At 51.3% G+C, this 17,261-nt stretch overlaps 1 protein-coding gene across 1 annotated transcript; it reads left to right on the top strand.

The window, feature by feature from the left end:
• The first annotated feature begins 3,851 nt into the window (after positions 1 to 3,851).
• On the top strand, positions 3,852 to 11,064 carry ANGPTL4 (angiopoietin like 4). The gene is made up of 7 exons (XM_047777242.1): positions 3,852 to 4,407; positions 4,563 to 4,673; positions 4,800 to 4,917; positions 7,970 to 8,083; positions 8,418 to 8,513; positions 8,601 to 8,882; positions 10,395 to 11,064. Exons 1-7 carry the CDS (start codon positions 4,072 to 4,074, stop codon positions 10,574 to 10,576), a joined length of 1,239 nt encoding a protein of 412 aa, XP_047633198.1. The 5' UTR covers positions 3,852 to 4,071; the 3' UTR covers positions 10,577 to 11,064.
• Positions 11,065 to 17,261: the final 6,197 nt, after the last annotated feature.

Raw genomic sequence — 17,261 nt, 5'->3', positions numbered from 1 at the left:
CGGCAGATTGCTCCTGTTAGACCTTCCAATTTTGCAAGAGAAGCTGAAATTCTAGACTTTCATTCAAAATCTCCTGACAAGAATTCCCATCGTGGTGCAGCAGAAACAAATCCAACCTAGGAACCATGAGGTTGCTGGTTCAATCCCTGGCCTCGCTCAGTGAGTTAAGGATCTGGAGTTGCCATGACCTGTGATGTAGGTCGCAGACGTGGGTAGGATACTGCATTGCTGTGGCTGTGGTGTAGCCTGGCAGCTCTAGCTCCGATTGGACGCCTAGCCTGGGTGTGGCGCTAAAAAGCAGAAAAAAAAAAAAAAAAAGCTAAATTAATCTGAAAACTTCCTGATATTCAAAATCCTGGGAAAACCAAACCAAAGCATATCTTGAGGAGGGGTTTGGCTGGTGGGGTCTGGCATAGGATCATGTGAGGTCTGTGCCCAAAACATGGGTGACGAATGGTGTGGGTACAAGAAGAGAACTGGAGAAAGAGCTTGGCTTCTGCGCAGATTTGAGCGGGAGAAAGGATTTCAACTCCTGGAGGCAGCATTAGCTGCACTCAGTGTCAGAACTCAAAATAAAACATGGTTGGGCAGGTTTCTTTTTATTTATTATTAATATTATTATTGTTATTTTTTCTTTTTAGGGCTGCAACCGCAGCATATGGAGGTTCCCAGGCTAGGGGTCAAATCAGAGGTACAGCTGCCGGCCTACACCACAGTCACAACAACACCAGATCTGAGCTGTGTCTGTGACCTACACAATTCATGGCAATGCTGGATCCTTAACCCATTGAGCAAGGCTAGGGATCGAACCCACACCCTCTTGGATATATTCAGGTTGGTTACCTCTGATCCACAATGGGAACTCCCAGAAGCCACATGTTTTTTATGACCTAACCTCAAAAGTCACACACACCATCATTTCAAAATATTCTCTTGGTTATATGATGGAGAGGAACTGCACAAGGGTGTGAAAATACCAGGAGGCAAATATCACTGGGCTGTGATGGATAAAGGCAGCATGGCTGCTAAGAACACAGCTGTGAGTCAGGCAGCCTCATTTCAAATCCCAACTCTGTCTAGATATCTGTGACAACTTAGATAAGTACCTAACCTGTCTTTCACTGTGTCCTCATCAATAAGATAGAATAACAGGAGTTCTCACTATGGTGCAACAGGATTGATGGTGTCTCTGGTGCGCTGAGACACAGGTTCAATTCCTGGCCCAGCATTGTGGGTTAAGGATCTATTGCTGCTGCTGAAGCGGCATAGGGTGCAACTATGGCTGGGATCTGATCCCTGGCCCCAGAACTCTATGTGCCTCCAGGTAACCAAAAAAAAAAAAAAAGGATAGAATAACAGTATCTAGGAGTTCCCTTGTGGGACAATGGGTTAAGGATCAGTGTTGTCACCACAGTGGCTTGGGTCACTGCTGTGATGTGGGTTTGATCCCTGGCCTGGGAACTTCTACATGCACCAGGTGCAGCCAAAATATATATAACAGTACCTACCTCATCTGGAGTTATTAGGATAAGGGAACATATAAAATCATTTTAGAACAATTCCTGGCATATACTAAGTGTACAGTAGATCTTCGCTGCTACTTTTACCCTAAGCAGCCCCTACCCAGGCAGATCAGCTCCTCCCATATGGCACAACAGAAGCCCCAATGATTGAAAACTAATAGAGAGGGACTGAGGGGCCCCCAGGAACCTAGGTCCTAGAGATACAGATGGAAAGACACTGTTCATGAGACTGTGTCCTGTTCCAGATTGAAATCTCCCCAAGGCAGGGACTTCATTCAGCTGCCCATTGACAGGGGGGAAAAAAAGTCAATTTCATTGCTTTCTTTCTGATGAGAGACTCCAGCCCACAGGTCACCCTTCTAATGCCATTTATTTTGATCTTTAAGCCTACTTTGGAGAAGGGAGTGTCTTGCCCACCTTTATGGACCCCAGCACAGTAACCAGGACGCAGTGGGTGCTCAAGAAACAATTGATCATGGTAATATGTTATGGCTGGGTCAAAGGCATATACCACAGAGCAGTTTTTAGGAGGTAATCCAGTGCCAGCTCTGGATCCCTGGACAAATGTGTTTGTAGCTTGTTCACTGCAGGAGCCTCTAAGAGTTTTGAGGGTGTTTTGTGTCCTCTGAAACATGGCACAGAGGTAGAAGTCCCTGAAAAGTGGGTCAGGAAAAGACCATGGAGTTGGGAAAGTGACTGATCATCATCTTCCTCAGTGCAGGAAGACAAGGAGGAGGAGAGGGTACTCTGGGATAGCTATGTACCATCCTCCCACCCTTCATCCCCGCCTCACACTCAGAAGGAGACAAGGGGGAGTTCCCACTGTGGCGCAATGGGATCCCCCGCCCGGCACAGTGGGTTAAGAATCCAGCGTTGCCGCAGCTGCAGCTTAGGTCAACAGCTGCAGCTCAGATCTGATCCCTGGACTGGGAACTCCATATGCTGTGGGGCATCCAAAAAAAAAGAAAAAAAGAGACAAGGGCTGGGGGGTGGGGGGGTGAGCAGGCTGGCTGCCAGGGCAGATGGTGGCTGTCTGGATCTACTTGCCAAGGTTTTCCTCCCTGGCCTTCTCATCTGCCTGTCACTGCTGCCGAGATCTGCCATCCTGGCATCCGGCCCAAGTGTATGAGTGGTGACCTGCACGTCAGCCCCAGGGCACGCAGTTTCAGATTCCAGAGGCTGAGATGGCTTAGAACTCTGCTGAGTCAACTCTGTTCTTCTTGCCTGTGCTCTGAGCCAGCGTGCCCAGGGTTCTTCCTGGCAGGCTGGTTTTTCTACTCCAACCTCAATTTTCTGGAAAAAAAATAATAAGGAAATTAGTTGGTGGGGATGGAGGGGGAAGACTTTAGAAAAAGTTTGCTGAGAATAAATGCTTATCCTTGTGGAACGTGGTCCATATCATGCCCTCACTCAATTCCTTCATTGTCTCAGCTCTGCCCTTGTCCCAGGCTCAGAGCGTTGGGGTCTCTCCACCAGCCTGGGAATTCCTTGCAGGAGAGTAAAGGACTGCTTGTTAAATGAGTGAATGAGGGAGGAGGGGTGGGTTTCATTCCTTGTATCCCTTTCCCCCCCCCCCTTTATTGGGAGGGCTATGCCCCATGCCACATGGAAGTTCCCAGGCCAGGGATCAAACCCCAACCATAGCAGTGACAATGCCGGATTCCTTAACCCGCTGCACCACAAGAGAACTCCCTATCCCCTCTTTCTGTTCCGAGGTTCCTGCTTGATTTAGACAAAGACTCAAACACTGAGGACCCTGAGGGTAGAGAGTGGGCAGTGAGGAGCGAGGCCCCAGCCGGAGACGACAAGACAGAAGGGCCCTAACACTAGAGCACTAAGTTGTACGGGGTGGGATAAGGGACGTTAAGGAATCCCGCAAACATAACTGCAATGACGAAGCCTTAAGCGGGAAAGAGCGTGGGATCGCGGAGATGTCTCCCGGAAGGTCTCCAAGGGGCGGAGGTGTTTGGAGTGTCCATAGGTTTCCGCCTAGCTGTGCAAGGCTCAGCGCACCAGGGCCTTCTTAGCCAGCTTTTGAGCTGGGGAGGGGGGTCAGGAATGCCGCCCCCCACCTCCCCCATCCCCACTGAGCGTGGCGGGGGCGGGTTGGGGGGACTCGAAAGGGGACCGCGGGGAGAGGAAGAATCACGTACTCCAGGCACAACAGTGGAGACACTCTGGGCCTGGTGGGAGGAGCCAGAGTTCTGCGCCCAGAGGGCGCATCCCCCACTCCCGTAAATACGCTGCCTCAAGAGTCCAGAACCCCACCCTGAACCCCACGCCCCGCCCCCCGGAAGTCCCCGCGCCCCGCCTCCCTCCTCCGCCTCTTACATTGCTGGGCTTAAAATAGAGGGTGTCGAGGGGATATGCAAAGCGGACCGCCGGTGGCTGTGATTCGAATCTTTCCTCTGGCTTCGCTACCCAAGCGAGTCTCCGCCCGGGCCTCCACATCTCCAGCCCTCACATCACGACCTCTGAGTCCTCCTTGCGCCCCCTCACCCCAGCGTCCCGAAATCCTCGCGTCCCAGCCTCCGGACCACCTGGAAGGATGCGCTGTGCGCTGACAGCCAGAGCAGCGCTGGTGCTGTGCGCCGCCACCGCTGGGCTGCTAAGCGCGCAGGGCAGCCTGGAACCTCCTGAGGCGCCGCGCTTCGCGTCCTGGGACGAGGTGAATGTGCTGGCGCACGGGCTCCTGCAGCTCGGCCGCGGGCTGCGGGAGCACGTGGAGCGCACCCGTGGGCAGCTAGGAGCGCTGGAACGGCGTCTGAGCGCGTGCGGGGCCGCCTGCAAAGACCCGGAGGGGTCCGCCGTGCCTCCGCTCACCGCGGGGAATCTGGTCCCTTCCCACAGCGACGCCGCCCCGGAGACCCTCCACAGCTTGCAGGTACGTGCGTTCCTACTGCTCGGTAAGGGTGTGGACAGGAAGGGGCGCATCCCGGATTCCCTGGGCTTTCCTTCCCCAGAATCAAAGAATGGAGAGTTGGAAGAAGTTGGCGGCAGAAGGCCAGGTCCTCACCAGGGTTTTCCCATTCTCCCCAGACTCAGCTCAAGGCTCAGAACAGCAAGATTCAGCAACTCTTCCAGAAGGTGGCCCAGCAGCAGCGGCACCTGGAGAAGCAGCACTTGAGAATCCAGAATTTGCAGGGCCAGGTACCCAATACTTGCTGCAGATGGGGAGGGTAGTTGAAATTGGACCTGTGGGTGTGGACGTGCAGCCAGGCAGGTCAGGCAGCTTGAGCCAGCCAGACCTGAAACCCTCCTCCTGTCCTTTCCCAGCTGGACCACTTGGCTCCCATGCACCTGGGCCATGGGGTGGCCAAGGCTGCCAGGAGAAAAAGACTACCCAAGATGACCCAGCCTGCTGGCCCAGCTCACAATATCAGCCGCCTGAACAGTGAGTGTCCAGCCCTTTGCTGTTCTCTAGCAACACCCCCCACACGCACTTACACTGAGGAGGAGAAAAGTCCTGGCCCTGAGTTCCTGTGAACTTAGGGGTCTCCTGTGAAGGCGTGACGGGGGGACCCCTCTCCTTATCCCTGACCCTGCCCAGCTGGGCAACCCTACCCTTCTTCCCAGCAAGCCAGTGGGCTTTCCCCATAACCTCGCTGGCCACTAAATGGAGCAGGGGGAGTTTCCTTTGTGGTTCGCAGTAACAAACCTGACTAGTATCCACGAGGTTACAAGTTCTTATCCCTGGCCCCACTCAGTGGATTAAGGATCCGGCGTTCTCCTGAGCTTTGGTGTGATCGCAGATGTGGCTAGGATCCTATGTCGCTGTGGCTATGGTGTAGGCTGGCAGCTGCAGCTCTGATTTGATCCCTATTCTGGGAACTTCCATATGCTACAGTGGGGCCCTAAAAAAAGAAAAGAAAAGAAAGGAGCAGGGGTTGGGAAAGAGGGTCCAAGAGGGACTTGAGCAGCAAGGGTGTGAGGAAAGGGGTAATACAGCTCAGGGACACCTTCCTGGAGATTAGAACCTTCTAGGAGGGTGGGATGGTGGACAAAGGGGTGCCAGTCAGGGATGCTGGAGCCTTTAGTGGGTGACGAGAGAATGGCTGCCTGGAAGGGGAGGTTCTGATGTTTGCTGCCCCCATGGTCTCTTATTGAGTGTGGATCTGGGAGGGGAGGCTGGGTCAGGGGAGCCTCATCTCCTTGCCCTAGCCTGCTTTTTCCTTTTTTCTCATTTTTAAAGTTTTATGGAAGTAGAGTTGATTTACAATGTTGTGATAATTTCTGCTATACAGCAAAGTGATTCGGTTATACCACTCACTCTTGCATCTCTTACAAATCCAGGGCTCCTGACCCCCACACCTGGTTCCTCACCCTTCCCTTGGCCCGGAAGTCCCTGCTCACCCCTTCCCACCTCCCAACTGCTACAAACTCTGGGTCCTTAATTGCATACGCCCCAGAGCACCCCAGATCTCCAGTCTCGCATGCCCGTGTGTGCCTGACACAAGCTTCCAGCTCCCAGTGTCTCAGTCCCACCCTAAGTTCACTACTCCAGACCTGGCTGGCTTCCCAGTGGTCCTCCTACCCATCGCCTGGCATCTGCGGCAGCCAGCAGCCAACTGGGTGAAAGTTCTGATCTCCCTCTTCATGCCCACAGGCTGCTTGCTGGCTTCCAGCCCTCTGGCCTTTTTTTTTTTTTTTGCGTTTTCTAGGGCCGCTCCCGTGGCATATGGAGGTTCCGAGGCTAGGGGTCGAATCAGAGCTGTAGCCACCTGCCTACGCCAGAGCCACAGCAACGTGGGATCCGAGCTAAATCTGCAACCTACACCACAGCTCACGGCAACGCTGGACCCTTAACCCACTGAGCAAGGGCAGGGATCGAACCTGCAACCTCATGGTTCCTATTCGGATTCGTTAACCAATTCGCCACTACGGGAACTCCAACCCTCTGGTCTTGAGGGCTCCCCCACTTCTCCATCCCACCACTCTCTCTCCCATCCCGCACCAGTAAGGGTCCATCGCCTCCTCCCAAACCATACACAGCCCAGCGGATGAGGGGCTCCCGAGCAGGGCCGGGAGGCATAAGTCTAGGCTGGGGAATGTGATGGGGAAGGTGTGGGGGGGTGCATGTAGGTCTGGGGACTCCAGGCTCGGACCTGCCAAGTAGGGGAAAGTTCAGAGCTGAGGAGACAAACAGCTGGTGTTAATGGAAGCCACATTGGTAGTTTGGCGGGTTGCCTGTTGTGATTGGAAGAGAGGAAAGTAGGGGAAAGGGGAGCTGCCTCAGGGGCCGGAAAATGTCTCCAGTCATTCTGGACCCGCCCCCACCCCCACACTGTGGACACCCTCACCCCTTGACCTGCACCTTCCCCTCCCCTGCAACCTTTCCCCTACTTTCCCGGATGGGGTGGGGGTGGGGGTGGGGACTTCCTGAGTCTGCGGTGGGGACAGCCCGGGAGCCATCCCATCCCTCCCTCCCTCTTTCCTCCTTCCCTCCCTCCCTCCTTCACTCCTAGTCCCCCTCCCTCTCTGATACCAGGGACCCAGGCAGGGACTGTGGTGCCCCCAAGCCCCATCCAGACCTGATCCCCACCCGCCCACTGGACAAAGCAGAGAGCCTCCTGTTTATCTCAGTACTTGCCCCACACTCCCTCTGGTCCAGCTCTTCCGATCATTCACCCATGGAGTCTTTTTTGCTTTTTCGGTATTTTGGGCTACATTCATGGCACATGAACGTTCCCAGGCTAGGGGTTGAACTGGAGCTGCAGCTGCCTGCCTACACCACAGCCGCAGCAATGCTGGATCCTTAACCCACTGAGTGAGCCCAGGCATCGAACCTGAATCCTTATGGATAGTAGTCTGATTCGTTACCGCTGAGCCATGACGGGAACTCTCATCCATGGAGTCTTCATTAAACAACTGCTGTGGGCTAGCATCAGCCTGCGCATCCTACCAGATGGTGGGCAAGGAGCCAGTCCATTTCCCGGGCTTCATGGACCTCGTTCAGTGTGGAGAGTTGGGGAGAGATCACCAGGTGACCCCAATGTTGGGAAGTAGGAAGTCTCCCATGCCCCTAGCCTAGTCTGGGAAGTCAGGGACATAATCTCTTCCAGAAGCTGGGGCCTCTAATATGAGTCAGAAAAAGCCCCCAGACATGCCCGTTTCCTAAGACAACCTCCCCACAGGAATGCTCTCTGCTAAATTCCCCATCTTTTTTTTTTTTTCTCTTTTCTAGTGCCGCACCAGTGGCATATGGAGGTTCCCAGGCCAGGGGTCTAATTGGAGCTGTAGCTGCCAGCTTATGCCACAGCCACAGCAACGTGGGATCTGAGGAGCCATGTCTGCAACCTACACCACTGTTCATGGCTACACCGGATCCTTAACCCACTGAGTGAGGCCAGGGATCGAACCTGCAACCTCATGGTTTCTAGTTGTATTCGTTAACCACTGAGCCATGACGGAAACTCCTCAATCCCCCATCTTTGTCTGTCCTGCAGGACTGCCCAGAGACTGCCAAGAGCTGTTTGAAAAGGGAGAGCGGCAAAGTGGATTGTTCCAGATCCAGCCCCAGGGGTCCCCGCCATTCCTGGTTAACTGCAAGATGACCTCAGGTAGGGATGTGGTGGTCCCTAAAGTGCCTGGAATATCCTGAGCCCAGTTGTCTTTCTGTCACATACACAGTCCACCCCCCTCCGTGCCTCGCTCCCCATTTCCTCTTTTCCTGCTGGGTCCTTGGGACCAATATCTAGGCCGGCCCCCCAGCCCTCCTGCTGGCTGGACCACAGTTTCTTCCTTTGACCACCTTCCTCCAGTCCTGCTGGGGTGGATAAGAGGAACATGGCCCTCCCTTGGTTTGGAGGTGGTCTAGGGTTTGGGCATCAGATGGGGGAGTCAGGGTCCCCCGTAAGAAGAATCCTCCCGGTGATGTTGCACTTTTCTGGGCAGATGGAGGCTGGACTGTAATTCAGAGGCGCCAGGATGGCTCGGTGGACTTTAACCAGCCTTGGGAAGCCTACAAGGATGGCTTCGGAGATCCCAAAGGTGGGTGTTTCCAGCCCACCCGAGGCATGGGGGAGGAGGGGGCCGAGGAGATGTGTCCGTCTCACCCAGCAGCTTCTCCTGCCCTAGGTGAATTCTGGCTGGGCCTGGAGAAGGTGCACCGCATCATGGGGGACCGCGGCAGCCGCCTCGCTGTGCAGCTGCAAGACTGGGAGGGCAATGCCGAGTCCCTGCAGTTCCCCGTCCACCTGGGTGGTGAGGACACTGCCTACAGCCTGCAGCTCACGGCACCTGTGGCTAGCAAACTGGGTGCCACCATCGACACACCCAGTGGCCTCTCCCTGCCCTTCTCCACATGGGATCAGGACCACGACCTCCGAGGAGACAAGAACTGCGCCAAGATTCTCTCTGGTGAGCAGGCTCTGTCCCTCCCTGCCTTGCCCCTCACCTTGCCCTTTGCCACGTCATGGAGGGGGCTCCCCTCCCAGCCTTTCTGCATCCCTGCCCTGCCTTCAACACCATCTCTTCCCTCCCCACTTTTCTTTTTTTTTTTTGTCTTTTTAGGGCCATACCCGAGGCGTATGGGGGTTCCCAGGCTGAGGGTTGAATTGGGGCCATAGCTGCCAGTCTACACCACCGCTATAGCAATGCCAGATCCATGCCACATCTGCGACCTACACGGCAGCATGTGGCAACACTGGATCCTTTAACCCACTGAGTCAAGCCAGGGGTCAAATTCGCATCTGCATGGATACTAGTTGGTTCCTAACTACTGAGCCACAACAGGAACTGCCCCACTTTTCTTCTTACTTGCTGCCCTTGGGCAACTGACTTAACACTGTCCCCTTACTTTCCCCATCTTGACAATGGGTATAACCACACTGTCCACTCCATGTGTTTGTTATGAAAATACAATGAGATGACCTTTGTGGGATGGTGGCTGGTGTTGTGTCAAAGCCACCAAGACAAACCCCACCTTGTTCTTTTTTTTTTTTTTTTTGCTTTTTAGGGCCACACCCGCAGCATGCAGAAGTTCCCAGGCTAGGAGTTGAATTGGAGCTGTAGCTGCTGGCCTACATAACAGCCACAGCAGTGTGGGATCAGAGCTGAGTTTGTAACTTACACCACAGCTCACCGCAACACCGGATCCCTAACCCACTGAGCAAGGCCAGGGAATTGAACCCACATCCTCATGGATACTAGTCAGGTTCATTTCTGCTGAGTCACAAAGGGAACTCCCAAACCCCATCTCATTCTAATGAAATCAGAGGCAGAGCTTGGGGCCCTGAGAAGTGAAACACTAGAAGCTGCCTTTTGGTGAGTCAAAGAAGGATAGAATATTGTTAAATTCATATGGTTCAATCTAATATAAACTAGTAAGAAAGAGAACAGTCAGAGAAAGGCTTTAGTAATTGTTTGCCATGTGCCAAGGGCAGAGAACTAACTCACCAGGGTCTTGGACATAAAAGCTCTGGTTACCAGGAAGGCGGCACTCAGAGCCCCTGAGGTGCCTTTGTCACAACCTAGGAACACAGTTTGACAACCATTGCAATTTCTTCTAAAGTGTATGATGAGGAGTTCCCATTGTGGCTCAGCAAATTAAGAACTCAACCACTATCCATAAAGATGTAGGTTCAACCCCTGGCCTCGCTCAGTGGGTGAAGGATCCAGAGTTGGCACAGGCAGCAGCATAGGTCGCAGATGTGGCTCGGAAGTGGTGTTGCTGTGGCTGTGACAAGGGCCAGAAGCTACTGCCCTGATTCGACCCCCTAGCCGGGGAACTTCCTTCCATATGCCACAGGTGTGGCCCTAAAAAAAAAAAATGTGTGTGATGTCCAACACCCAGCCTTATCCCCATCCCAGCCCCAGTGGAGGCCCAAGGACCCCAGCCTAACCATATTCCTTTTTCTCTGACCCCGGCAGGTGGTTGGTGGTTTGGCACCTGCAGCCACTCCAACCTCAATGGCCAGTACTTCCATTCCATCCCTCGGCAGCGGGAGCAGCGTAAGAAGGGCATCTTTTGGAAGACCTGGCGGGGCCGCTATTACCCGCTGCAGGCCACCACCATGCTGATCCAGCCCACAGTGGCCGAGGCGGCCTCCTAGCCTCCTCGCTGGGGCCTGGTCCCAGGCTCCCAGAGGACACTGACTCTGACTCTGGCCCAGCATGTGGCCACTCCTTGCCTGGGCAGGGACTCCAGGCAGGAGCCAGCTGGAGCCTCATGGACAGCGAAGATGTCCATGACTGGAGAGGCCTTTGATGAGTGGGGGGCTGCAGGAAACACCCTCCAGGAAAGATGGAGCTGCAGGGCTGCAGGGCACAGACCCTGAAAGCATAGGATGGTGAGGCACGGAGGCACACTCTTCACCTGCCTGAGGAGTGGGGGACACAGAGGGACCACTTGGGGACAGCCAGGCAGGCCCTCGATGGCAGATTCAGTCACATTGACTGGCTGGGGGACCAGGACTTCTGTAGGGCCCAGGCACCCTCACGGTGCTGTTGTATGTGGGTGCTGTGAGCAAGCTGGCGCCAATGCCAACGGCATCCGGGGCAAAACTCACAGAATTCTTGGAATAAAAGCAACCTCAGAACATTTCGTTCTTTTTTGTTCTTCAGTTTGTTTTAAAAAGTGGACAGTTTTCAAAGTCCACATAAACATGTTCCCAGGGTGGAGGGTGAACACTCCCAGGGCTCTTGACAACACTGGTTAATCCCTACCACCTCCAACAACTGACTTCAATTTCCTTCACTTATTATTTCGTGACGCGAATTTCATTTTTATTACCAAAGTTACAAAACAAAACCCTCATTCAGTCTTTCTGGAAGTAGGTGATAGAAAAAATGAGAAGCCTTTCCTGACCATACTTAGGCACATGAATCACTATTAACTTTATTTATTTTTTGGCTACACCTGTGGCATGTGGAAATTCCCAGGACAGGAATCAAATTTGAGCTGCTGCCAGATCCTTAACCCGCTGCACCACAAGGGAACTCCATGATTAACTTTTTAGTGTCCAACCCTCTAAGAGAATTATGAGTTGCATGTTTATTTTGCCTTTTTTGTAGTGACTTTTTTTCGGTTTTTTTTTATTGTATTTAATTTTTTTTTCTTTCTTTTTTTTTTTTTTAGGGCCGCACTTGATGGTATATGGAGGTTCCCAGGCTATGGGTCAAATTAGAGCTACAACTGCCAGCCTACACCACAGTCACAGCAACGCAGGATCCGAGATGTGTTTGTGACCTAGACCACAGCTCATGGTAACATCAGATCCTTAACCCATTGAGCGAGGCCAGGGATTGAACCTGCAACCTCATGGTTCCTAGTCAGATTCATTTCCGCTGCACCATGATGAGAATTCCTTTTTTCTTTTTAGAGCTGCACCCACGGCATATGAAGGTTCCCAGGCTAGTGTCTAATTGGAGCTACAGCTGGCAGCCTACGTCACAGCCATGGCCATGCCATATCCGAGCCACATCTGTGACCTACACCACAGCTCATGGCAACCCTGGATCTAACCCACTGAGCGAGGCCAAGGATTGAACCTGCAACCTCATGGTTCCTAGTTAGATTCGTTTCTGCTATGCCACAGCAGGAACTCCCCTGTGGTGCAAGTTTGACCCCTGGCCCAGGAACTTCCACATGCCAAAGGTATGGCAAAAAATAATAATAATAAAAATAAATTTAAAAAAAGAAAAAATTTAAAAATAATAATTAAAAAAAAATTTTAATTAAAAAAAAACCCAATGGATACGTGTATATGCATGACTGGGTCACTCTGTTGTATAGCAGAAATTATCACAACCTTATAAACTAACTATATTTCAATAAAATTTTTTAAGGAGTTTCCATGGTGGCGCAGTGGTTAACAAACCCGACTAGGAACCATGAGGTTGCAGGTTCGATGCCTGGGTTAAGTGGGTTAAGCATCCGGCATTGCCGTGAACTGTGGTGTAAGTTGCAGACACGGCTCAGATCCCGAGTTGCTGTGGCTCTGGCGTAGGCCAGAGGCTACAGCTCTGATTCGACTCCTAGCCTGGGAATCTCCACATGCCGCGGGAGTGGCCCTAGAAAAGGCAAAAAAAAAAAAAAAAATTTTTTTTGTTAAAGGCTACCAAAAAAAAAAAAAAAAGAGAGAGAGAAAGAAAAAAAAAAGGAAAGCAGAAAAAGTTTAAAAAGGAACAAAGTTAAAATATTATGGGAGTTCCCGTCGTGGCTCAGTGGTTAACGAATCCGACTAGGAACCATGAGGTTGCAGGTTTGATCCCTGGCCTTTCTCAGTCTGTTAAGGATCCGGCATTGCCGTGAGCTGTGGTGTAGGTTGCAGACATGGCTTGGATCCCTCGTTGCTCTGGCCCTGGCGTAGGCCAGCCGCTACAGCTCTGACTAGACCCCTAGCCTGGGAACCTCCATATGCCACGGGAGCGGCCCTAGGAAAGGCAAAAAGACAAAAAATATATATATTATGGAGTCCCTGTCCTGGCTCACTGGTTAACAAACCCAACTAGTAACCATGAGGTTTAGGGTTTGATCACTGGCCTCACTCAGTGGGTTAAAAATCTGGCATTGCCATGAGCTGTGGTGTAGGTCACAGACACAGCTTTGGATTCCATGTTGCTGTGGCTGTGGTGTAGGCCAGTAGCTATAGCTCCAATTCAAGCCCTAGCCTGGGAACCTCTATATGCCACGGGTGTGGTCCTAAAAAGACAAAAGACCAAAAAAGAAAAGAAAATGACATTATTGTAGTTCTGGCTGGGTCACCTTGGATTAAGCATCTGGCACTGTCACCACTGTGGCTTGGGTCAAGACTGTGGCATGGGTTTACTCTCTGGTCTGGTGCAGTGAGTTAAGAATCTGGTGTTGTCACATTTGTGGCATATGTCACAGCTCTGGATCAGATTTGATTCCTGGTCCAGGAACTTCCATATGCCTTGGATCCAGTAAAGAGAAGGAAAAAAAAAGAAATATACTTTATTGCTGATAGTTCCCTTGTGGTCTAGTGATTAGGATTCTGTGCTTTCAGTGTTGAAGCCCAGGTTTTATCCCTATCTAGGAACTGAGATTCCATATCGAGCAGCTACACACCATGGTCAAAAAAAAAAAAAAAACCACCAAAAACAAAAACCTCTGCATTCAATGTTCACTTAAAAATGGTAAAAATGGCGGAGTTCCCATTGTGGTGCAGTATAAACGAATCTGACTAGGAACCACGAGGTTGCAGGTTTGATCCCTGGCCTTGCTCAGTGGGTTAAGGATTCAGCTCTGGTCCCTGCTGTGGTGTCGGTTTCATCTTTGGGCTGGGAACTTCTATATGCTGCAGGCAGGGCCAAAAAAACATAAATAAAATAAAGTCATTGCATACATCAAACAAATGTAAAGAAATATTACCGTTTCATCATGTGATGAGTGTAAAAGTTGTTGAAGTATTTGACATGGCTTTTTGCAGAGTCTTCTGAATCCAGAATGGATTTGTCACTTATGGGTACATCTCCATTTGGACCAAGTTGTATTTAAGGGCTCAGTAGCCACAGTAGTCAATGGCTACCATCTTGGAGAGCTCAGCTCTAGTGTGTTACATTAATGCAATATTTGGGGTAAATCCTTCCCATTTTGGTGCATGTGTGCCTAAGTTTTCCTTTAAATTTTCTTTTAAAAATATTTATGTACAAAAATTCAACTAATTTTTTTTTGCCACACCCATGGAGGTGGAGCTTCCTGGGCCCGGGACTGAACTCTGACCACAGCTGTAACCAGAGCCACAGCAGTGACAACACTAGATCCTTAACCTACTGAGTCAGGAGGGAACTCCTGCACGTGAACATTTATGGCAGCTTTATTTAGAAATGCTGGGGAGTTCCCGTTGTGGCTCAGTGGTTAACGAATCCAACTAAGAACCATGAGGTTGTGGGTTCGATCCCTGGCCTCGCTCAGTGGGTTAAGGATCCGGCGTTGCCGTTAGCTGTGGTGTAGGTTGCAGATGTGGCTCGGATCCTGCGTTGCTGTGGCTGTGGTGTAGGCCGGCGGCTACAGCTCTGATTAGACCTCTAGCCTGGGAACCTCCATATGCCGAGGGAGCGGCCCTAGAAAAGGCAAAATGACCAAAAAAAAAAAATGCTGAAATTTGGAATCAACTCAGATGTCCTTCAGCAGGTAAATGGATAAACTGTAGGACATCCAAAGGATTAACCTGAGCCAATGCAGTGACAATACCAGATCCTTAACCTGCTGTGCCACATGGGAACTCCTCAACCAGTATTTCTTGAGCACCTACTACAAGCCAGGCCCTGTCCCAAGTGCTTGGGACACTAGTGAACAGAAAGTTCCCCTTTGACCCCTAGCCTGGGAACTTCTAGAAACTGTGGCTGTGTGCCCCCCCTCCAAAAAAAGAAAAAGATCCCTGCCTGCACCAGGCTTGACTTTAAAACCCCTCCCATTACAGATAAGGTGACCTCTAATTGATGGGACAAACTGGGAGACACTGCTGAGAGTGAAAGGGGGTGTGCTGTTAATAATTGAGCCAGACAGGCATCATCAAGCTCCCTCTCAGGCATAACTGAATTTATTGACCCAGGCTTTTGTTTTTGTTTTTACTTTTTAGGGCCACACCATGGCATGAGACCAGGGATTAAAGCTTTGTCCTTATTTATACTAGTTGGGTTCTTAACTCACTGAGCCACAATGGGAACTCCTTCCTTTTTTTTTTTTTTTGCCGCACCTGCAGTAGGTTAAGGATCCCCACTGTCACTGCTGTGGCTGGGGTCGCTGCTGTGGTGCAGGTTTGAACCCTGGCCCAGGGTACTTCCCAGGTATGGCCAAAAAAAAACTGTAAACCATATCTCTACAGCATGTGGAAAATGAGTGTCACCCATTCGTAAAACTAAACCCCATGAAAACGGAACAATGCCAATGCTTTCAAATTGCTAGAAAACTGAGCCACAGTGAAGAAAAGCCCCACAATAAATGAATAGTGGTTGCCTCTGGGAGGGCTAGTGAGGAATTGACTGGGAAGGGATGTGAGGGAACTTTTCTGAGTGATGGTGATGTTCTGAACCTCAATATAGGTGGGTTACCCCAGTGTATGCCTTTGCCTCAGTGCCTGTACACTTAAGATTTATGCATTGCATTGTATATAAAATTTACCTTAAAAAAAAAAAGCTATGAAAACAATCATAAACAGGAGTTCCCTTGTGGCACAGTAGGTTAAGAATCCAGTGTTGTCACTGCTGTGGCTCAGGTTGCTGCTGTGGCACACGTTCGATCCCTGTCCCAGGAACTTCCAGGTGTGGTGGGTGTGGCAAAAAAAAAAGTCATTAAACAAATACTGACCTCTACTTAACGGCATGAAAGTGGAAGTGTTTTAGAGCTAGTGCTTTTAACTACAGCTCTCTCCTGGGGGACCTGGGACAGAACACTAAAGCGCTGTGGCCTCAGTTCCCACATCTGGAAAATAGGGATGGCCTAGTGCCCCACCCTCCCATCCACACCACCACTTCCTGTTCTGGTGCCCTGAGGACTTCACGTAGCATTATGTGAAAAGCACTCTGAGCAGTGTCTGGCTTACAGTAAGCATACAACATAAACATGAGCCATGGTAACTAATATTATCATTACCATGAGCCGTGCTGGGTGGGTGGGGAGAGGAACATGACCCAGACAGAAGAAGAGCCTTCACAATGAGGTCACTTCTGAGTCAGTTGTTTTTTGGGGGGGGGGTGAAAGGGAGGTTGGCCAAGCACGTGGAAGTTCCAGGGCCAGGAATCAAACCCTTGCTACAGAAGTCACCCGAGCACAGCAGCGACAACGCTGTATCCATAACCTGCTGAGCCACCAGGGAACTCCTGAGTCAGTTTTCAAAGGATGAAAATGCTACAAAGGTGGGGGAGGGGAATGGCACAGCCGGAGGAGGGCCTGTGAGAGCAAAAGCCTGGTGGCCTTGATGGGAAGTACAGCTCCTGTCTGGGGAACCAGTGCACAGCCCCTCTGGCTGCACTGTGAGGCAAGGGAGGTAGGGGACAGATTTCCTGGGGGCGCAGAGAGTTAAGGATATGGCATTGTCACCACTGTAGCTCTGGTTCCATCCCTGGGCTGGGAACTTCTGCCTGGCACTGGTATAGCCAAGGAAGAAAAAAAAAGAGGTAGGGTGATGAATGCAGATGGGGTGTGGAGGGGGTTTGGGCCTGAATGTGCTCGGCTTCAAGCCACTAGCCTGCATGTGTGTAGACAAAGGACAGTAGGGTCCTCCCTAGTCTGACTTCCACCCTGCCCTGCCTTTTCTGGCCTGCAGCATATGGAAGTTCCCGGGCTAGGGGGTGAATGGGAGCTGAAGCTGAAGGCCTACACCACAGCCACAGCAATGCCTCATCCAAGCTGCATTCACAGCCTACACCACAGCTCATGGTAACAGTGGATCCTTAACCCACTGAGGAAGGCCACAGAACGAACTCACATTTTCATGACTACTAGTCAGGTTCTTAACCAACTGAGCCACAGTGGGAACTCCCTGCCTTGGTTTTTTTTTGCCTAATCTCACCTCTGGCCCCTTGGACTCCACTCTCCAGCCACTAATGGCCTCCTGGCTGTTCAGAGCCATTGGGCTTTCTCTCACTTGCTTCTTTTGTCCACCCGAAATGCTGTTCCCAGCACCTCCTCCAACTCCTTCAGACTCATTGCAAATGCTTCCTCCTCTAGGATGCCTTCCCTGCCTCCCTGAGAAGACCCACTGTCACATAGCCCAGGTTATTCCCCTCATTGCACTCTGAAATTATCTTATATGTGCAGTGGTTTATTTGCTA

This window comes from Phacochoerus africanus, chromosome 4, assembly GCF_016906955.1.
Source record: "Phacochoerus africanus isolate WHEZ1 chromosome 4, ROS_Pafr_v1, whole genome shotgun sequence".
NCBI lineage: Eukaryota > Metazoa > Chordata > Mammalia > Artiodactyla > Suidae > Phacochoerus > Phacochoerus africanus.
The sequence above is the reverse complement of the archived record's forward strand: the minus strand, read 5'-3'. Positions and strand labels throughout refer to the sequence as shown.